A 22,673-nucleotide genomic window follows, 5' to 3' on the forward strand; every position below is an offset into this window, starting at 1 on the left:
CCAATACGCCTGCGCCATGCGCCAGCCAGCAAACCCCGGGGGTCCCCGATGTTATTTCTGCGGCCAGCAGAAAACCCCCCGCCAACGCTGCCCGGCCCGCGCTGCCCTTTGTAAGGCTTGCGGCAAGAAGGGGCACTTCGCCGCAGTGTGCCAGGCCCGTGCAGTCGTCGCTATCGCCCCCACCCCCCTCGTCTACGGACAATGGGCGCCACCATCTTCACCTCCCCGGACCACGCGGGGCCAGTGGGCGCCGCCATCTCCCCCCCCCCGAGCAACACGTGCGGCCCATGGGCGCCGCCATCTTATTCAACCCCCGCCACGTGCGGTCCATGGGCGCCGCCATTTTGTCCTCCTCTAGATCTTCAGGCGCCGCCATCTTGTCTCCCCCACAGCACATGGGCACCCCCAGCGTTCCCCAGGCTGCCCGTCATCCTGCACCAGCGACGACTGACCACGACTCGCCTCAGTGACTATCGACCAGTCTCGTCCGCACAACCTGGCCACCGCATTGACCAGCGTTAAAATCAACGGACACGTGACCTCTTGCCTGCTGGACTCTGGGAGCACCGAAAGCTTCATCCACCCGGATACGGTAAGGCACTGCTCCCTTGCGGTACACCCCGCCAACCAAAGAATGTCCCTGGCCTCCGGATCCCATTCCGTGGCGATCCGGGGGTACTGCACGGTCACACTCACGGTCCAGGGCATAGAATTCAGCGGCTTCCGCCTCTACGTCCTCCCTAACCTCTGCGCTGCCCTACTACTCGGCCTGGACTTCCAGTGCAACCTCCAGAGCCTAACCCTGAAATTCGGCGGGCCCCTACCACCCCTCACTGTGTGCGGCCTCGCGACCCTAAAGGTCGATCCCTCTTCGCAAATCTAACCTTGGATTGCAAACCCGTCGCCACCAGGAGCAGACGGTACAGCCCCCAGGACAGGACCTTCATCAGGTCCGAGGTCCAGCGGCTGCTTCGGGAAGGTATCATCGAGGCCAGCAACAGCCCCTGGAGAGCCCAAGTGGTAGTAGTTAAAACTGGGGAGAAACACAGAATGGTCGTGGACTACAGCCAGACCATCAATCGGTACACGCAGCTCGACGCGTACCTCCTCCCACGCATATTTGATATGGTCAATCAGATTGCACAGTACCGGGTCTTCTCAACGGTAGGCCTCAAATCCGCCTACCACCAGCTCCCCATTCGTAAATCGGACCGTCCATACACTGCCTTCGAGGCAGACGGCCACCTCTATCACTTCCTCAGGGTTCCCTTCGGCGTCACCAACAGGGTCTTGGTTTTCCAAAGGGAGATGGACCGAATGGTCGACCGGTACGGTTTGCAGGCCACCTTTCCGTACCTAGACAACATCACCATCTGCAGCCATGATCAGCTGGACCACGATGCCAACCTTGCCAAATTTCTCCACACCGCCACTCTCCTAGACCTCACCTACAACAAGGAGAAGTGCGTGTTTAGCACAACCCGCTTAGCCATCCTCGGCTATGGGGTACAGAACGGAGTTCTGGGGCCCGATCTAGACCGCATGCGCCCCCTCATGGAGCTCCCCCTTCCCCAAGGCCCTCAAACGCTGCCTGGGGTTCTTTTCGTACTACGCTCAGTGGGTCCCAAACTATGCGGACAAGGCCCGCCCACTCATACAGTCAACCCATTTTCCCCTGATGGCCGAGGCACAACAGGCCTTCGCCCGTATCAGAGCCGATATCGCCAAGGCCGGATGCACGCAGTAGACGAGACACTGCCTTTCCAAGTAGAGAGCGATGCATCAGATGTCGCCCTTGCCGCCACCCTCAATCAGGCAGGCAGACCCGTGGCATTCTTTTCCCGCACCCTTCATGCCTCAGAAATTCGGCACTCATCCGTCAAAAAAGAGGCCCAAGCTATCGTTGAAGCTGTGCGGCATTGGAGGCATTACCTGGCCGGCAGGAGATTCACTCTCCTCACTGACAAACGGTCGGTAGCCTTCATGCTCAATAACACACAGCGGGGCAAGATAAAAAATGACAAGATCTTGAGGTGGAGGTTCGAGCTCTCCACCTACAATTACGAGATTTTGTATTGCCCCGGTAAACTCAACGAGCCCCCAGACGCCCTATCCCGAGGTACATGTGCCAGCGCACAAGTAGACCGACTCCGGGCCCTACACGACAGCCTTTGTCACCCGGGAGTCACACGGTTGTACCATTTCAGAAAGGCCCACAATCTGCCCTACTCCATCGAGGAAGTACGGACAATCACCAGGGACTGCCAAGTCTGTGCGGAGTGTAAGCCGCACTTCTACCGGCCGGACCATGCGCGCCTGGCGAAGGCCTCCCGCCCCTTTGAGCGCCTCAGCGTGGATTTCTAAGGGCCCCTCCCCTCCACCGACCATAACATATATTTTCTCAGTGTGGTCGACGAGTGCTCCAGATTCCCCTTCGCCATCCCATGCCCCAATATGACGTCTGCCACCGTCATCAAAGCCCTCAACACAATCTTCGCTCTGGTAGGTTTCCCCGCCTACATCCACAGTGGCAGGGGATCCTCATTCATGAGTGATGAGCTACGTCAGTTCCTCCTCAGCAGGGGTATCGCCTCCAGCAGGACGAGCCACAACCCCCGTGGAAACGGACAGGTGGAGAGGGAGAATGGGACTGTGTGGAGGGCCGTCCAACTGGTCCTATGGTCCAGGAACCTCCCGGCCTCCCGCTGGCAGGAGGTCCTCCCTGATGCACTACACTCCATCCAGTCACTACTGTGCACCGCCACTAACAACACACCCATGAACGTCTTTTTGCCTTCCCCAGGAAGTCCAGATCCGGGGTGTCTCTCCCGACTTGGCTCGCAGCTCCAGGACCCGTCCTACTCCGTAGGCATGTCCGACTCCACAAGGCGGACCGTTGGTGGAAAGGGTGCAATTGCTCCATGTAAACCCCCAGTATGCCTACGTGGCGTACCCTGATGGCTGCCGGGTTACTGTCTCCCTCAGGGACCTGGCACCAGCAGGTTCCACACACACACACACACACACACACACACACACACACACACACACCCTGGCCCGGCACCACACTCCCCTCCCCCGGCGCTCCCAGCAGCAACCCCCCCAGGACTATCAATCCTCCCCCTGCCCACGCCGGAGGATGAAGAGGATTTTGGCATGCTCCCGGAGTCACCGGACATCAGACCAGCATCGGCATCGCCGCCACCACTACGTCGCGTCCAGCGGCACATCAAGGTCCCGGACTGATTAAATTTCTAACTGGTCCACTGGACTTCAAAATACATTTTTTTCTCTCTATCAAATATTGTAAATGTAAATGTAAAAAAAAAAACAAAAAAAACCATTTGTTGTATATAGTTCTCCACCACCCCCGCCGGACTCAATTTTAACAGGGGGTGAATGTGGTAAACCACTGTTGCACCTCTATTAGGTGATGTATGGTAGGATCTGTACTACAGGTATGTTGGTAGTCCCTGCCTGCTGGCTCCGCCCAGTAGGCGGAACATAAATATGTGTCCCCTCCATGCTGCAGCCATTTTGCCAGCTGCTGTGGGAGGCCACACATCTTAGAGCAATAAAGCCTCAGTTGTACCCAACTCAAGTCTTTGTGCAATTGATCATGCATCAGCGGGCAGGTTTTGGGAGGGTCGGGTCAGGAAGAACACCCAGTGGTCACGACCAGCTTTTAAAAATGCCATCCGCGATGGACTGTTGAGATTGCTGGCCCTCCTGCGCATGCGTGTCGATAAATGGTTGCCACCTCCAGGCGAACCCTGACAGTGACCCTCTCAAAGCGAACTTAACTTTCTCCAGATCTAGAAAGCTCGCCATATCCGATAGCCAGGCCTCCGACTTCGAAGGTTTTGAGTCCCTCCATGCCAACAGAATTCGTCACCGGGCTACCATAGAAGCAAAGGCCAAAACGTCAACCTCTCTCTCCTCCTGGACTCCCGGGTCCTCCGAAACCCCCAAAATAGTCACCTCTGGACTCATCACCACCCCTGTATTCAGTACCCAGGACATAACATCCGCGAACCCCTGCCAGTGCCCCCAGAGTTTTGGGCATGCCTAAAACATGTGGACATGGTTCGCTGGCCCTCCCAAACATCTGGCGCATCTGTCCTCCAATCCGAAAAATTTGCTCATCCGGGCCACTGTCATGTGGGCCCGGTGGACGACCTTGAATTGAATCAGACTGAGCCTGGCGCAAATTGCGTCCGCGTTGACACTACTCAACGCCTCCGCCCATACGCCCTCTTCCATCTCACCCCCGAACTCCTCTTCCCACTTAAGCTTCAGCTCCTCGGTCTGTGTCTCCTCTGCTCAAATAAGTTCCTTAGATATATCCAAGACCCTCCCCTCCCCATCCACTGGATACTACCCTGTCCTGGATCCCCGTAAGTGGCAGGCGTGGGAAGGACGGAATCTGTCTGCGTAGAAAGTCCCGCACCTGCAAGTACCTGAACTCATTCCCTCTCACCAGCCCAAATTTCTCCTCTTGCCCTCATGCTCGGGAAGCTCCCTTCCAAGAACAAATTCCCCATCCTCTCAATCCCAGCCCTCCGCCATAGTCTGAACCCACCATCCACATTCCCCGGGGCAAACCAGTGATTGTCGCAAATTGGGAACCAAACCGATGCACCCACTCCCCCCACGTGCCTTCTCCATTGGCCCCAGATCCGCAAAGTTGCCACCACTATAGGGCTGGTGGAGTACCGTGCCGGCGGGAGCGGCAGGGGTGCCGTAACCAGGGCTGCCAAACTGGTGTCCCTGAACGAAGCAGCCTCTATTCGCCCCAAACCGACCCTGCACCCACCATCCACTTCCTTATCATAGATATGTTGGCTGCCCAGTAGTAATTACTAAAGTTTGGCAGCGCCAGTCCCCCCTCCCCTCGGTTCCTCTTGAGCATCAATCTCCTCACCCGCGGGGACTTCCCTGCCCACACAAACCCATAATCATTTTATTGACCTTCTTGAAAATTGACCGCGGAATGAAAATGGGGAGACACTGGAAGATGAACAGGAATCTCGGGAGGATTGTCATTTTTACGGTCTGCACTCTCCCTGCTCGTATCAGTGGGAGCGCATCCCACCTCCGGAACTTGACCCTCATTTGCACCACCATCTGAGGGAAATTCAACTTGTGCAGACGGCCCCAGTCCCTCGCCACCTGTATCCCTAAGTATCTAAAGCTGTCCCCTACTAGCCTGAACGGCAGCCCCCTAAAACCTACCCTCCTGGCCCCTCGCCTGGACTACAAACAACTCACTCGTTGCCATATTTGTACCCCGAGAACCGGCCAAATTCCTTCAGGATTCCCATGATTTCATCCATCCCAGCTACTGGATCCGTGATGTATAAGAGCAGGTCATCGGCACACAATGACACTCTGTGTTCCAGCCCCCCCCCCCAACCCTGTACCAGCCCCTTCCAACCCCTAGAAGCTCTCAGGGCAATTGCCAGCAGCTCTATTGCTAACGCAAACAGCAGTGCAGAGAGGGGACACCCCTGCCTTGTCCCATGGTACAGTCTGAAATAGTCAGATGTTGTCCTATTCGTCCTTGCACTAGCCTCCGGAGCCTGGTACAGCAGCCTAACCCAGTCGATAAAGCCCTCCCCGAACCCAAATCGTCCCAGCACCTCTCATAGATATTCCCACTCAACCCCATCGAAAGCCTTCCATTGCCACAACTACCTCTACCTCCCTACTCTCTGGGGGCATCATGATCACATTCAGCAGCCTTCTTAGGTTATCCACCAGCTGCCTGCCTTTGACGAACCCAGTTTGATCTTCCATAATGACGTCTGGCACACAGTCCTCAATCCTAGCCGCCAAGAGCTTGGCCAGTATTTTAGCATCTACGTTGAGCAGAGAGATCGGCCTAGAGGACCCACATGCCTCTGGGTCTTTGTCCCGTTTCAATATCAGGTAGATGGTGGCCTGTGACATCATCGGGGGTAAAAACCCCTCTGTCTCTTGCCTCATTGAAAACCCTAACCAGCACCGGCCCCACTATCTCAGAGAACTTTTTATAAAACTCCACCGGATACCCATCCGGCCCCGGGGCTTTACCCGACTGCATGGCCCTCAAACACCCAATATTTCTTTGGTCCTGATCGGGGCACCCAACCAGTCTACCAATCTCCTGCCCACTTTTGAGAAGTTCAGTCCATCCAGAAAGCGCCTCATCCCCTCCAGCACCCCCCCCGGAGGTGTAAAGCTTACTATAGAAGTCCCTGAACACCTTGTTCAGCCCTGCCGGATCCCCTATCAAGCTTACCCCCCCCCTCCTCCCGTCGACTACCTTCCCTATTTCCGTGGCCACCTCCCTCTTCCTCAGTTGGCTTTCTCTCTGTGCTCGTAAATCGCACAACACCCCAAACTCAAGTCTGTAGCCTTCGTCCTTCCCTTAATAGCTCTGCCCTCGGGGTCTCCGCATATCTCCTGTATTTCTGTAAAATCTCCTTTACCAGTCGGTCCGTTTCTGCCCTGTCCCCATGTGCTCCCCTCTCACCACTGCCTTCAGCGCCTCCCAAAGCACCGCAGCTGAGACTTCCCCTGTGTCATTGGCCTGCAGGTAGTTCTGCATACATATCCTCACCCTCTCACACACCGCTTCGTCCGCCAACAAACCGACCTCCAGCCTCCATTGAGGGCACTGAAAACTTTCCTTGCAGACCTGCAGATCAACCCAGTGCGGGGCATGGTCCCAAATAGCGATCGCCGAATATTCTACGTGTCACCCCCCCTAGCAAATCCCTGCTCATGATGAAAAAAATCAATTCGGGAATACGCCTTATGGACATGTGAAAAGAACGAAAACTCCCTCCCCGTCGGCCGACTAGCCCACCATGGATCAGCCCCCCCCCCCCCCCCCATTTGCTCCATAAACCACCCCAGCTCTTTTGCCATTGCCAGCATCTTACCCATTCTTGAACACGACCGGTCTAGGCCGGGGTCAAGGACCGTGTTAAATTCCCCTCCCATTATCAGCCTGTGCGAGTCCAGGCCAGGTATCTTCCCCAGCAGTCTCTTAATAAACTCCACATCATCCTAATTTGGGGCATATACATTGACCAAGACTACCCTCACCCCCTCGAGCTTACCACTCACCATGACAAATCTGCCTCCCCCATCCGAGATTGTGCTGCCCGCCTCAAATTGCACCCATTTGTTGGCTAAAATCGCAACCCCCCTGGTTTTAGTGTCCAGCCCCGAATGGAAGACCTGGCTAATCCAGCCCTTCCTTAATCTGACCTGTTCCGCCACTTTCAGATGGGTCTCCTGAAGCATTGTTACGTCCGCCTTCAGCGCCCTCAGATGCGCGAACACACGTGCCCTCTTTACCGGCCCATTTAACCCTCTGACGTTCCAGGTGATCAGCCTGGTTGAGGGGCACCGTGCCCCCCCCCCCCCCCCCCCGCTATCAGCCATCTCCTTTCTTGGGGCCGCCTCCCCCTGTGTCGCGCTTCCCCCGGCCCGCCTTCTGGCAGCCCCCACCTCCGACCTCCTCCATTATCCTGCACCTAAGCCCCTCCCTCGTCAGCAGAACAACTCCCCCCTAGCAACAACACCCTGTAACCTAGCCCCTGCCCTAAACTAACTAAATACACACCCCCCACCTGGCTTCCGTAGACCAGCTCACCCAGTTAGCCTGGTGACTCTCGACTCCAGCGCCAACAAGTCTCCCACCTATGGTTCCCTCTGACCCATCCCCCCCGCCCATCAACACCACTTCCGCCAACCAGCCATCCTCAAGCAATTGCTCTGAAAAGAAACAAACAAAACAAGAAACAAAGAAAACCCCAACGCTAGTGCAAATCGAATAAAATAAAATAATAGGCACTTCTAACCACCCCGATCCGAACAAAAAAAGCCCCCAGCACCATATATTACCTTAAACGCCCTCTTTTTCCAACAAAAAAAAAGAAAAACCAGGAAAAAAAAAAGAAATCGCTGTGTCTTTTTAACACAAGTCCAACAAGTCCTCAGTTCGGCACCAGCCCTTCTCTCTTGGCGAAGTCCATCGCATCCTCGGGCTCCTCAAAGTAATGGTGCCATCCCTCATGTGTGACCCACAGGTGTGCCGGGAACAGCAGCCCAAACTTCACCTGCTTCTTAAACAGGATCTCTTTGACTTGCCTGTAGCCTGCCCTTCTTCTGGCCACCTCCACGCTCAGGCCCTGGTAGATGCGCAAGACACTGTTAATCCAATGGCAGCTCCGCGTGCGCTTGGCCCACTGTAGCACCAGCTCCTTATCCAGGAACCTGTGAAACTGGACCACCATCACTCGGAGGGGGCTCCCCCGCTCGCATCTGCCTTGCCAGCGCCCTGTCCACCTCCACCGAGCGAGGGAAGACATCATCTCCCAACAGCTTCTGGAACATGCCCATCACATACACTGCGGCATCCTCTCCCTCAGTCCCCTCCGGGAGACCAACGATTCTCAAGTTCTGCCGAGACCTATTTTCCAGGTCCTCCACCTTTTCCAGTAGCCTTTTTTGTTGATCCTTCAGCCTCTCCATCTCCGCCTCCACCACCGTTTGGTGATCCTCCTGCTACTCCAGCGCCTTTTCCAGCTTCTGGATCATCTGATCCTGGGCATCCAGCCTATGCTCCAGGCGCTCGATAAGATTTCTGAATCGGGTCTAATCTGTCCCTGCTTCAACGCGGCAAAGCCCTCTTGGATGACCTTCAACAGATCATCCAACAGATGCTCCGTTGTTGGCTGGGCTGGCTGCACTGGGGTCCGGACATCGGCCACATTGTCCTCAGCAGCAGCTTCTACACTGCCCTTTTTGCCCACATCTTCAGCTGTTTGTGATTCTTTCTGCTTCTTAATTCCATACACCTATGTCTGGAGTCAGTGCCTGAGTGCTTATGCCTTCAGATCCAGCGGTCAAAAGTACAAAAAAGTCGGGGGAAAAGGTCCAAAAGTCCGACTGGATCGAGAACCACCAAATGTGCGACTTACTCCTCCATAGCCGCCACCGGAAGTCCAGGTTTAGTTTTTTTAAACAAACTACAAGAGTTCCCCCACCAGAAGCGGCAGCAGAGAGCAGGTCACACGTATGCTGACATCACGTGTTCTGGGTGGAAAGGGATTCCTCCATTTTGCAGCTGCCTGCGGTGCTGGTGTGAACTCCTGGGCCTTTGGTGAAGCCCATGAAGAAGCTGAAAACAGGAACAAAGCAGCATGCAGATGATTACTTGAGGTGTGGGTTATTAATTGTGCTACTGCAAAACAGGATTCAAAGTTCGTTAAATGCAGAGAAACACTGGCAAATGAAAGTTTAAAACCCTCAAAACATAAGACATTTGAAGTCTAAACATGGCATGTTCGGGGACAAACTTTTTTTAATGGCTGCAGGGAGATCTTAAATCATCAGCTGAAGTAATTATCAGAAATGTAGCATTGAATAACAAAGCAAATAAAGAGCAAAGAAAAGTACAACACAGGAACAGGCCCTTCAGCCCTCCAAGCCTGCACCGACCATGCTGCCCGTCTAAACTAAAATCCTCTACACTCCCGGGGTCTGTATCCTTCTATTCATGTATTTGTCAAGATGTCCCTTAAACATCACTATCGTCCCTGCTTCCACCTCCTCCAGCAGCGAGTTCCAGGCACCCATTACCCTCTGTGTAAAAAAACTTGCCTCGTACCTCTCTTCTAAACCTTGCCCCTCACACCTTAAACCTATGCCCCCGAGTAATTGGCCCCTCTACTCTGGGAAAAAGCCTCTGACTATCCACTCTGTCTATTCCCCTCATAATTTTGTAGACCTCCATCAGGTCACCCCTCAACCTCCGTCGTTCCAGTGAGAACAAACAGAGTTTATTCAACCTCTCCTCATAGCCAATGCCCTCCATACCAGGCAACATCCTGGTAAATCTCTTCGGCACCCTCTCTAAAGCCTCCATATCCTTCTGGTAGTGTGGCGACCAGAAATCGTGAGGACCAGCAGGCTCATCTGTCACTTTAAAGGTAAGTGAAAATGGTGGGTCGCGAAGGTCGACCGGCGTGGGTCGCAAAGGTCAGCCAGCATGGGGTGCAAAGGTCAGCTGGCGTGGGTCGCAAAGGATGGCCGGTCGGTAGAAATGCATCCGGGCAAAAAAGTTTGAAAAACATTGGTTTACTCCATAGAAGCAACTTTGCCATTTTATTATTGAATTTCCAATTGTTGACTTTCCTTTTAAACACCAATTGATTCTACACTCTGCATAATCCTGCAACGTTTCTGCCGAGTTCTAGCTGTCTCTCAGATTGCTATCACTGCCTAAGTTGGAATTGCACGGTCAACTCAACCAAGCTTCAATCTACAAAGGCTAAAAGAGTGATATTTTCTCAGCTTATGTTTGCAAAGCAGACAAGGGAAAATCTAATTGCCTGTTAGTTATATATTACCAAATATAAATGATGTTTTACGTGCAAAGATATGCATCAATATTCATGGGCTGGAGGGCAGCACAGTGGCACCGTGGTTAGCACTGCTGCCTCACAACACCGAGGTCCCAGGTTCGATCCCGGCCCCGGGTCACTGTCCGTGTGGGATTTGCACATTCTCCCCGTATTTGCGTGGGTTTCATCCCCACAACCCAAAGATGTGCAGGGTAGGTGGATTGAACAGGCTAAATTGCCCCTTAATTGGAAAAAATGAATTGGGTACTCTAAATTTAAACAAAAGATATTCATGGCCTGGCATCTTCGCTTGGTGACTCTTATTGAAGTTGGCTAAATCAGCCAACCATAGGACCATTTGTAGAGCGAGAGTTTCATTTCAAAGCCACTGTGCTGGGGGGCTGAAGTCACATAAATAATTTCCCATCCTCCTTTTGGTATATTAATCTTCACTGTCTTTTCTATTGATCAAGATGCTTTCAGAAAACTTAATGTCACAAAAGCATTTCCTCCATTGATATATGCAAACATCCGGTGATGCGATGCAGTTTCTATAGACCAAGATGCATTTTATTTTTAAAGGATTTATTGCTCAATGTTTACTACATCCTTGTCATGAATAGTTTGATTGCAAGAAATGTGTTAAATGCTGGCTACAAAAGTTTGCTACATTTTCCAGACCTTATACTTCATTTTAGAGACAAAGTTTACGGATCAATATACAAAAATACTGGATTGTAGATTGCATTTTATGGCTGAAACATACAAAGTGCATAAAAGTAGAAGTAGAATATGCACCTTCTTAAAACAATGGTTCAATACATTTGCAAACTCTCTTTATAAAAATTAGGCTTGGCAATGATTGTTCTTCAGCTTTTAATAAGTAGAATATTGGACACTGACACTAAGGCACCTTGAAGAGTATAGGTGTCAGTGAAATGATTCTCATTATAAACAAGTACTATAGATAGCAACTTTCTGGCTAATTGTCTGCAGTAATGAACGCACATTTTCTTCCAGCTTTATTAACTTTTGCGCTTTTTCCTCCAGAGCTTTCTGGTTGTCATCGTAACTTCTTTCCAGTTCTGCAGAAAAGACAAGGGTAGTTTGTAATTCTTGGGTGATTAAATACGAATGCAGACGTTAGGTTAGTCGTCCTGTCATTCCTGCTTTACAATGCTTTGTATCAATTAGTTTTAAAAGATGTTCTAGTACGTTTGCCGCTGCAGCATCCATGCATGATTGAAGTTTAAACTCATCGTTCTCAACTTGTTTTCTTTTGCTTCTGCATTTAGATTCTAACTTAATTGTGCAATAGTGCTCTCAATTTTACATGATCTTTTGCTTTAATTATTTAATCCCGCTAGTTTTTAATCTTTGGATTGGAGAGTTGTAATCAACTTCATTTCATCTTTCATAAAAGTTTGTGTTTTTCATCAATTGCTGTTAACTACAGTCCTTCACTATTTCGATTTGCTGCAATTTACTTTAGGAAGCTTCTAGTTTTGTTCAAACTGAAACATTGACTTTGACACTGCAAGCATTCAGGTAGAAAAATATTTTGCTGGCACATTAATGGACAAGTTGCTGAGTTGATTCACATCTTTTCACCATTTGGCTTTAAGCTAGAAAGTCAAGTGCTTGTACATTAGTACAGGATTTCCTTCAGACGAAAAACACAGGAATGGCATGGTAGCACAGTGGTTAGCACTGTTGTTTCACAGTGCCAGGGACACAGGTTCAATTCCCGGTCACTGTCTATGTGCGGTATGCACGTTCTCCCAGTGTCTGTGTGGGTTTCCTCCGGGTGCTCCGTTTCCTCCCACAAGTCCTGAAAGACGTGCTTATTAGGTGAATTGGACATTCTGAATTCTCCCTCAGGGTACCCGAACAGGTGCTATAGTGTGGTGACCAGGGGATTTTCACAGTAACTTTATTGCAGTATTAATGTAAGCCTACTTGTGACACTAATAAAAGATTATTAGCCATGATGTGGAGATGCCGGCGTTGGACTGGGGTGAGCACAGTAAGAAGTCTTACAACACCAGGTTAAAGTCCAACAGGTTTGTTTCGATGTCACTAGCTTTCGGAGCGCTGCTCCTTCCTCAGGTGAAAAGATTATTAGATTATCTTGAGTAAACTAGAGTCCTGACATAACTATTTATTTGTATTCTTTCATGGGATGTGGGCTGGTCCAGCACCTTCCAAATCAATGATCACTATCAGCTAGAAGGACAAGAGCAGCAGACACCTGGAAAACCCATCACCTGGAGGTTTCCCTCCAAGTCACTCACCACCCCAACTTGGAAATAGATTGCCGTTCCTCCACTGTCACTGGGTGAAAATCTTGGAACTCCATAACACGCCGTGGGTGTACCTGCACCGCAGGCACTGCAGCGATTCAAGGCGGCAACTCACCACCACCTTCAGAAGGGCAATTGGCTTGGACAATAAATGCTGGCCTAGCCAGCGATATCCACATCCCATAAATTAATTAAAAATATATTGATTTTTAATAGCCCTTGAAAAGATGGCGGTGAGCTGCCTTCTTGAACTGCTGCAGACAGTGTGGTGGTGGAACACTGTTGTTTGGAAGGGAGGTCAGGATTTTGACCCAGCAACAGTGATATAGTTCTAATTCAGGGCTGTGGTGGTGTTCCCATGCATCTACAGCTCTTGTTCTTGGTGGTGGAGGTCACAGGTTTGGACAGTACTGTTGAGCCTTGGTGAGTTGCTGCAGTGTATGCTGTAGATGGTAGACACAGCTACCACTATCCTTCAACCGTGGTAGGACTGGATATCTAAGGTGATGGTAGGGTGCCAATCAAGCGGGCTGCTTTGTCCTGGATGGTGTCAAGCTTCGAGTTGTTGGAGATGCACTCATCCAGACAAGGGGAGAGCATTCCATCACGCTCATGACTGTGCCTTGCAACTGGTAGACAGGCTTTGGGAGACAGGAGAGGAGTTACTCACTGAAGAATTCCCAGCCTCTGATCTGATCTTGTAGCCGCTGGTTGAGTTCACTTTCTGGTCAATGGTAATCCTCAGGATGTTGATAGTGAGGGATTCTGTGATGTTAATGCCATTGAATGTCAATTCACCCTTGGTTTGGGACAATCATTGCCAGGTACTTCAGTTGATACGTGGCAAGTAACATTCATGTCACAAAAGTCTAAATGTTCATAGAATCCCTACAGGTGGAAGGAAGCCATTTGGCACCAACCCTCCGAAAGTGCACCCTACCGAGGCCCACTACCCCACCCTACCCCATAACTCCATCTAACCATTGGACACTAAGGGCCAATCCATTTAACCTGCGCATCTTTGGACTGTGGGAGGAAACTTCCACAGACACGGGAAGAACGTGCAAACGCCACACAGTCACCCGAGATGGGAATATTTCCAGGCCTTGGCTTCAGTAGCTGAGGAGTTGTCAAAGGTGAGCATCGTGCTATCAGCAGCAAACATCCTCACTTATGACCTTGTGAAAGAGGGAATGTCATTGCAGCGGAAGGACAACACCCTGCGGAACACCTGAAGCGATGTCCTGGGACTGAAATGATTAACCTCCTGCACTGTAATGATTTATGGATTCTAAGATAGCTGTGGTTTCTGGAGGCCATTTGGCCCATCGAGTCTGCACCGATCCTCCCAAAGAGCACCCTACTTAGGCCCACACCCCACCCCATCCCCGAAATTCCATAACCCAACCTAACCTGCCCATCCCTGTGACAAAGGGAGAAAACCGGAGAATCCGGAGGAAACCCACTCAGACCTGCAAACTTCGCACAACCAAGGCCAGAATCCCCGATGCTGTGAGGCAGTAGTGCAAACCACTGTGCTACCCGATGTGATAGGTATGACTCCAAACAGTGGAGAACTTTCCCCAATTCCCATCAACTTCAGATTTGCTTGGGCTTCTTGCTGCCACATTTTCCAATGCTACCTCCATGTCACAGTCAGTCACTCCTCACGTCTCGAGTTCTGCTCTTTGCCCATGTTTGGACCAAGGCTGTAAAGAGGTCAGGAGCTGAGTGGCCCTGGTGAAACCTAAACGGAGTTTTAGTGAGCAGATTATTGCTCAGTAAACGCTGCTTGATAGCACTGTCGATGACTTCGTCCATCACTTTACTAATGATCAAGACTAGGCTGATGGAGCAGTACTTGGCCCGGTCAGGTTGGCCCTTTCTCTAGGCAGTACATATTTGGGCAATTTTCCAATATATTAGGTGTCATGATATTCAAACATACATCATAACACATACATAATGATAAGACAGACCAACGGACCAATTAGCACACAACATGACAGCCAATCACAGACAAGAGCAGACACGGTATAAAACAAGAAACACAAAACTTCCTAGTCAGTCCATCGGGAGACGGCACAGGGCCAGGACCTCATAGCAAGACACTCACACAGTCACAACTTGCTGAGTACCAAGTCTGATGTATAAATAGTTAAATGGAATAAAACTGCGTTGTACCAATCGCAACCGTGTTGGTTCGTCTGTACCTCAGAGCACCCAACACTTCATGATACCAGGAGTGAATCGATACCTACCGGCAAATCTGCCATCCTGAGCCATGGACACCCTCAACAAACCGCATAGGTAGATGTCAGTTTGTATTTAGTCTGGAACAGCTTGGCTAAGGACACTTAGTTCTGCAGCACAAGGCTTCAGTACTATTAGTGGAACGTTTTCAGGACCCATAATCTTTGCAGTGTTCACTGCCTTCAGCCACTTCTTGATATCATATGGAGTGAATCAAATGGGCTGCACCTGTGATGCTGGGGGCCTCAGGAGGCCAAGATTGGATCATCCACTCAGCACTTCTGGTTGAAGATGGTTGCAAGTGCTTTAGCCCTTCTCTTTTGTTCTCCGCTTCCCATCATGGAGAATGGGGATATATTTGTGGAGCTTCCTCCTCCAGTTAGTTAATTATCCACCACCATGCAGCACGGAGGGGCAATGGTTAGCACTGCACCTGGGTTCGAATCCCGGCCCTGGGTCACTGTCCGTGTGGAGTTTGCACATTCTACCCGTGTCTGCGTGTGTTTCACCCCCACAACTCCAAGATGTGCAGGTTCGGTGGATTGGCCACGCTAACTTGCCCCTTAATTGGAAAAAAAATAATTGGGTACTCTAAATTTTTTTTAAAAACAGTACATTTAACTTTAGGGATTTCCAGGGCAACATGGTGGCACAGTTGTTAGCACTGCTGCCTCACAGCGCTGAGGACCCAGGTTTGATCCAGGCCCTGGGAATTTGCACATTCTCCCCATGTTTGCGTGGGCCTCACTCCCACAACCCAAAAAAGATGTGTGGGGTAGGTGAATTGGCCATGCCAAATTGCCCCAACCCAAAAAGATGTGCAGGGTAGGTGCATTGGCCATGCTAAATTGTCCCTTAATTGGGAAGAAAAATAATTGGACACTCTAAATTTATAAAAAATGTCTTTAGGAATTTTGAGTAACGAAGTGGTGACATTTAAGGCTCAGATATCAATCCTTTTGGTTTGGCATTTTTATTATTTTTCTAACCATTGAATCATGTAATCACTACCTGTTACACTGTGTAATACTTACTCTTTAATAACTCAAGTTTCCGACTTGCATCTGATAACAACGATTCAGCTTCAATCTGCAATAACGTTGCTTTCTTTCGAGCATCAGAAGCTGCATCAGATTTTTTTACAATGGTGTCTTCCACAATCGTGTACTTTTCTTTCAGGATAGTATCGAGTACCTAGATTTTTTTAAAAAAACCACAGTAAGATAATGAACATCTCACAATGAATGGGCAGTCTATGCACACCACGAGACGATAACAGTTTACTATAGCAACATGCCAGTTTAGTGATTAAATTTACATGTGTCTAACAGAAAGCTGCCATTTGGCTGAACTGATCAATGTTCTATGCCTGGCATCTATGTTCCATGAACCTCCTCCCACCCTATTTCATCCATGACCACCAGGAAAATGACATTATCTGTGCTGGCATAGCGACATAAGCAAACTCAGAAACTGAGCTTCTGCAGAGGAAAAGAGTACAAAGGAAACAAAAATTTTGGATAAGTCAGTCACTGACAGCCCGAGGGATTTAAAGGAAAATCTAATGACAGGACGGAATGAACTTCATACGAGGATACAGACAAAGAAGAGCATTGTAAAGGTCACATCCTTTGTCTCTGCCTTAAGGAAGTGTTAAAATGAGATTAGTGGAAACTATCTGACACAGAACTAATATATTAAAAAAGGAGCACTGGGCAAGACACAGGAAATTAAAGGATGGTGAACTTACTATTTGTTTTGTGTAAAGTATTAGAAGGCTTCCTGAAAGAGGGGACAGTAAAATAAAAATAACACATTTATAAAGCACCATTCATAACTTTGGATGTCCAATTGCAGTCACTGCTGTGATGTAAAGAAACAGGCAATTTTCTCACAGCAAGGTCCCACAAAGAGTAGCTACACGATAAAATATACTTGGATGATGTTGATTCAGAGAACTCGCATGCTTCTCTTTGTATAGAGCATTGGTATCTTTCATGGCCACCCGAGGGGCTGACATGGCCTGAGTTTAATGCCTCATTTGAAGGACTGCATGTCCAACAGTGCAGCATTCCTCTCAATACTGCGCTGCATCATCAATCTTGATTAATGCACTCAAGTTAAGAGTTGGACTTAAATATTTATTCTTCTGACAAGGGTTGCTGCTATCACTAAACCAGTACCAATGTCCAGGCACTGAAGGTAATGCAGAAAGGATTAACCAAAATGAATACCTACCCAAGGCAGCTTGAATAAACTGCAATTGTTCAGCCCCAAGGGTGAAATATTCAACTTTAAAATTGGGAAAAGCTAAACTGAATTATAAATTTACCCCAAAACGATTGAAAAATGCCTACCTGTTTGGCCTCATCCGCAGCCTGCTTTACTTTATCTGCAGTGTCCCCAATGCTTTCAGCCGTGTTTGTGTTGTCTGCAGTCTTCTGTTTTAATTCATCAATATCCTTTTCAATCTGTGCTAAGCGTTCAGTAGCATTGTTGAGGCTTTGCTCGGATGCTACCGTCTCTGATTCAATCTAAAATTTTATTTGAAAAGCCAAGATTTATAGTAGGATAGGTAAACAAAAGTAATACAGTTTCTATTTGACAAATGCAGGTATTCAACAACTTACAAGTTAACAGTTCAACACAAGGAAGACACATTTTCATTTACAGTTTTAGACTATATTTTAGATCAAAATCTTTACCCATCCAAGTGTGAAAGCAGGAATTGGACTGATTTGCCTACTCTATATCCTAATTTTCTCACTCATCAGAACATTGCAAACAAGAAACACATTTAGGAGCAGCACAGTGGGTTAGCACTGCTGCCTCACGGCGCCGAGGTCCCAGGTTCGATCCCGGCTCTGGGTCATTGTTCGTGTGGAGTTTGAACATTCTCCCAGTGTTTGTCCAGTGAAGCAGTAGAGGCTCCTTCATTAAATGTTTTTAAGATGAAGATAGATAGTTTTTTTGAAGAATAAAGGGATTAAGGGTTATGGTGTTCGGGCTGCAAAGTGGAGCTGAGTCCACAAAAGATCAGCCATAATCTCATTGAATGGCGGAGCAGGCTCGAGGGGCCAGATGGCCTACTCCTGCTCCTATTTCTTATGTTCGCGTGGATTTCGTCCACACAACCCAAAGATGTGCAGGCTAGGTGGATTGGCCATGCTAAATTGCCCCTCAAGTGGAAAAAAAATGAATTGGGTACTCTAAATTTACATTTAAAAAAAGAAACACATTTAGCCATCTGCATGTTCATTAAAGGAACATGTTGGCATGAAAGTTAGAATGGATAAAGCTGTGGGAAATTAAGTAGGAATATTCAGGTTAATGCAAAGACATCAACAGCACTGAAAGGGTCCAGGTTTGAGTCTGGATATAAACTTGTCTGCATTCACTGCCAACGCTATTAACTGATCACAAAGACTCCTGTGACAACACGTTCCAAACCTGTTGCCTCTACCACCTAGAAGGACAAGGGCAGCAGATACATAGGATCAACATCACCTGTAAGTTCCTCTCCAACCCACATATTACTCTGACTTGGAAATAATCGCTGTTCCTTCACTGCTGCTGGATCATACTCTTGGAACTCTCTCCCGAGCAGCACAGTGGGTGTATCTACACCAGATGGACCACAGCGATTCGAGAAGGCAGCTTATCATTACCTTCTCAAGGGAAATTAGGGATGGGCAATAAATGCTGACCCAGCCGGTGACCCCCACATTCTGTGAAATAATAAATCACCAATCTTCCTTTCATTAACCAGTTTAAATGGTACAAAAACCTGCCCAACTGCAATTGCCCACGTACTCAAAGTTGCATGGCATTGCAAAGCAGTAAATTAAATTTTCCAATATACCTGCGCATACACACACACTTCTCAATTCTGTGATCGTAGATTAAGGCTGCTACTTTCTTTACTGTTATTGCATTTGCTTTATTGTTTCACTTAGATAACAAGTTTAAACAAACAGGCTTTCAGTTGATGAAAACGGCTGGATTACTGAAACAGACAAAGACTCATGCTAAAACCTAGAATGAGAGAGAGAGAGAGAGAGAGAGAGAGAGAGAGAGATAAAAGACCACTTTAGCTGAAACAGATTATGTTGTGCATTCTCTGTCAAACAAATATGCACTTAGGAGTCTGTAATAGTTAACTTTGCCCCAGTTCTTTGATCTAATCACAGGGGCTGCAATGACTTAGACTGAGCGTGGACTATTTTGTTGATACAAGTGGCGGTACAGCTGTAGGCAATGGGTGAAATGTTGGCATTTAATCAGGAAACTTAAACCTGCACAGAGCAGTTCAAAGCTGCTCCGCATATAACATTAGCACCCTAATGCTTTAGTGCTCTGGAGGTCAGCAATAAATTCACACAAGTATCAGAAGGAGGCATCAGCGCTGGTTGACAATTACAATTGAATTTTGTTAAACACGAATTGCAATTTTAGAAGAGACCCTGAATAGAAAATAAGTGAAATAATTTCAAGTTTCTAATCTGTAGCTATCTTTGAAACATTGCTAACTGATAAGAAATTTTAGCCGGCTGTTTGTTGAAAGATAGGTTCCTAAATTCTTCCTGAGCTTGACGGATAAATGCAATGTCTTGTTGGGTGCTTGCACAGACCATGAAAATCTCAGGCTCCTGGTCTGTGGCAAGTTAGTTTGTTCAGCTGCGGCATAGCTGATACCTTGAACGAGTGTGCTGTAATGGGTTCTTATTTCGGATCACTCTGTCCTGTAATCTGTTGCTATGAAGCGCACGTAGAGAAGCATCAGTTGAGGTATGGCTCTGCTGGGGAACCCATCACATAAACAGCTGAGGAAGTTTCATTTAAGCTCACACCTGAAGTATGGAAATCTAAATTCAAGTACCAGAGTTTGTACAAATCAATAAAACAGTACGACAGTGGTACTTTGATTTTCGGCATGGAAGAATCAATAAAAATATACTAGATTTAGTTCTTATAGATTAGCACCAATATCTTTGGTTTGGGGGAAGGGGGGGGACAATTTAATTTCACAGCTACAGGTTAAAAGCTAACATAAGAAAGAAAACGAGCAAACAAATGGAGCACATGCAAAGCCAACATTAAGCGTTTCCCTGGTCTAGAAATTAGTTATATTATTTCTGCGCAGGGAGAATTGGAAGAATACATATTCATAAACTGACTGGGTACAGGCCTGTGGTCCCAGTGCTGATGCATTAAGTTGATGGGTGAATATTTTGAAGACTGGAAAAGAACAGAGGGAGATTTGATTGAATAGATTAACACCTGAACCCCCCACTATTCTAACACTCCTTGAAACTGAAGTCTTTCAATATCATTTAATTAGTGACATACGGAGGTCAGTAGGTCTTGTGTTCCCTCAATGTCTTCATTAGCTTGTTTTATGGCCTTTGCTGCTGCATTTTGTGCCTTTTCAGCTTCATCCAAGGCCTCCTTCACACGATCAGCTGCATCTTTAACTTCTGTTGCATGAATTCTGTAACACAGAAATTGTTGCGTTAACACAATTCGTCTCCACCCTCATATTTATAATTTAATTGGAGCAGATTAAGTCTAAGTGCTTTGAATTCTATTAAAATAAGGAGCCTCATACAGATGCCAGAATATCCTCTCACTTGTTTTTAATTATAGGTGGCAGGAACTGAATCTGGATACTGAGGGACAAAAAGGTGAAAATATCAATATTGAAGGATTAAAAAGTAATCATTCTGAAATTAATATTCCAATACTTACTGAACTATCATGGCTAATATATGCTATTAAAATGAGAGGAGAAGTTGTTTATCTAAAATGATGAACTAGTAGCAAATGATTTAGCTGAAATTGTATTTGGCACATATAGCTGGTAGTTTCAACAAGAGGAGATTTTGTGACACACCTGGATTTCCTGGCCTCATCCAGCAGTGCTTCAGCCCGCTCAATGTCTGCTGCACTCTGGTTTAAGATTATTTCTACATCTGACAGACTTTCTACCCGGGCACGAATGTCATTGGTCAGATCCTGAAGTTGCTGAGGAGTGGTCGGCATTTCTAACTTCAAGACTTCGTTGGCAACTGCCTCGATACTTTCCAGGTCAGCACCATCCTCTGCAGCAGGAGCAAAACAAGTCTGTTAGGTTTTTGGATCAAATAAATCTTGGATAAAAATAATACAGAATGCAAAAAACAGCCACAAGGAAAAGGTAATCAAGTTGTAAAATGTAATCAATTTAGAAACCTAATTTTCAGACGTATTTGTTTTTAAAAAGACAAATGTACAAATGGTTGCTTATGATATCAATGAGGAAAAACCAAAACATTGTACTTTATCTGACTGGTTCTTCCAAGCAACCAGCACTAGAGTTATACAGTCAAACAGAATGTGGTTGTTAAACTGGATGTGATTTTTTTTTTTTTTTTACACTGAATGAAAGTCTGCATCACTGAAATGATTGTACTTGGAACAAGGAAGGCAGAGCTGGATTTCTTGGGGAAAAACCTAAATGAAACCAATTCCATTATGTCATCTGTTAGGTCTGCATTTCGGTCTTTATTTTGGACAAAATGTTCCAAATGGACCATTTGTCTACAAAGTGCCTTTATGAGAAAAAACAGCATCACGGTCTTGAATTAAAAAAATTACTGCTGATGCTGGAATCCGAAACAAAAACAGAAAACGCTGGACAATCACAGCAGGACTGACAGCATCGGTGGAGAGAGAACGGAGCTAACGTTTCGAGTCTGGCTGACTTGTCTTGAATATGCTTCTAAAATGCAGAACAGGGTGGGTGGTAACTTTCTAAAGTAGCACCAGCATAGAAAGCTTCTATCTCCTGCTCTGAAAGGACCACCATTGCCAACGGCACTGCAGTCATTTTAACTTGTTCAAAAGCACTGCTTTCAGCTGGAGGCATCTACAATTGGAATTAAAAACCTCTCAACCCAGGAAGCTTAATTATGAATTAGAGAAAATATTTCTTTTCAAAATGACTCATTGTGTTCCATATTATCATACAAGTTGGTCAATGGGAGGCTAATTAGAATGGCCATCAGATCATCACCTACAGAAATAGAGGTAATGCTAACCTATACAAATAATTAGACTGCAGTTAGAATATTATGTCCCATTTTATGTATCCTTTAGGAATAACGTTATTGCTATGAGAATTATAGGATTTACTAGGATGCCAACAAAGATGAATGGCTTTAATTATGAGGAATTATTTTTTTAAAAATACAGCTTCACTGGAACAGATAAGTTGGCAAAACATTCTGAAAAGTGGTCTTCATAATTAGGAGCTTTTATGAGGCTAAAGCAGAAAAAGAAGCTGCTTTTCGATGGTTATCAGAGAAGGCCCCACAAGGGAGACTGCTAAGAGTCCATGGGATCCAAGGAAATTTGGCAAATGTGGCCCAGAATTGGCTGAGTGGCAGGAAGCAGAGGGTGATGGTCAAGGAGTGATTTACTGAATGGAAGCCTGTGAGGGATCAATGTTGGGGCCCTTGCTGCTTGTGGTTTATACAAGTGATTTAGACTTGAATGTAGGAGGGTTGATGAGCAAGTTCGCAGATTATACGAAAATTGGTGGGGTGGTAAATAGTGAGGACGATAGCTGGAGATTACAGGAGGATATAAAACGAGCGGATTATATGGGGTGATCAGTGGCAAATGGAATTCAATCCAGTTAAGTGTGAGGTGATGCACTTGGGCAGGACAAACA

At 47.5% G+C, this 22,673-nt stretch overlaps 1 protein-coding gene across 1 annotated transcript in view; it reads right to left on the reverse strand.

The window, feature by feature from the left end:
• Positions 1 to 10,971: 10,971 nt before the first annotated feature.
• lamb1a (laminin, beta 1a) overlaps positions 10,972 to 22,673 on the reverse strand; it is a 139,783-nt gene continuing 128,081 nt past the window's right edge. The window contains exons 29-33 of the mRNA XM_072471582.1: positions 20,853 to 21,060; positions 20,309 to 20,450; positions 17,317 to 17,493; positions 15,994 to 16,153; positions 10,972 to 11,488 (exon numbers count right to left, since the gene is read on the reverse strand). Coding sequence (XP_072327683.1) covers positions 11,352 to 11,488; positions 15,994 to 16,153; positions 17,317 to 17,493; positions 20,309 to 20,450; positions 20,853 to 21,060 — 824 coding nt within the window. The 3' untranslated portion in view covers positions 10,972 to 11,351. The remainder of the gene's footprint in view (positions 11,489 to 15,993; positions 16,154 to 17,316; positions 17,494 to 20,308; positions 20,451 to 20,852; positions 21,061 to 22,673) is intronic.

The sequence above is a fragment of the Scyliorhinus torazame genome, chromosome 13, assembly GCF_047496885.1.
Source record: "Scyliorhinus torazame isolate Kashiwa2021f chromosome 13, sScyTor2.1, whole genome shotgun sequence".
Taxonomy (NCBI): Eukaryota; Metazoa; Chordata; class Chondrichthyes; order Carcharhiniformes; family Scyliorhinidae; genus Scyliorhinus; species Scyliorhinus torazame.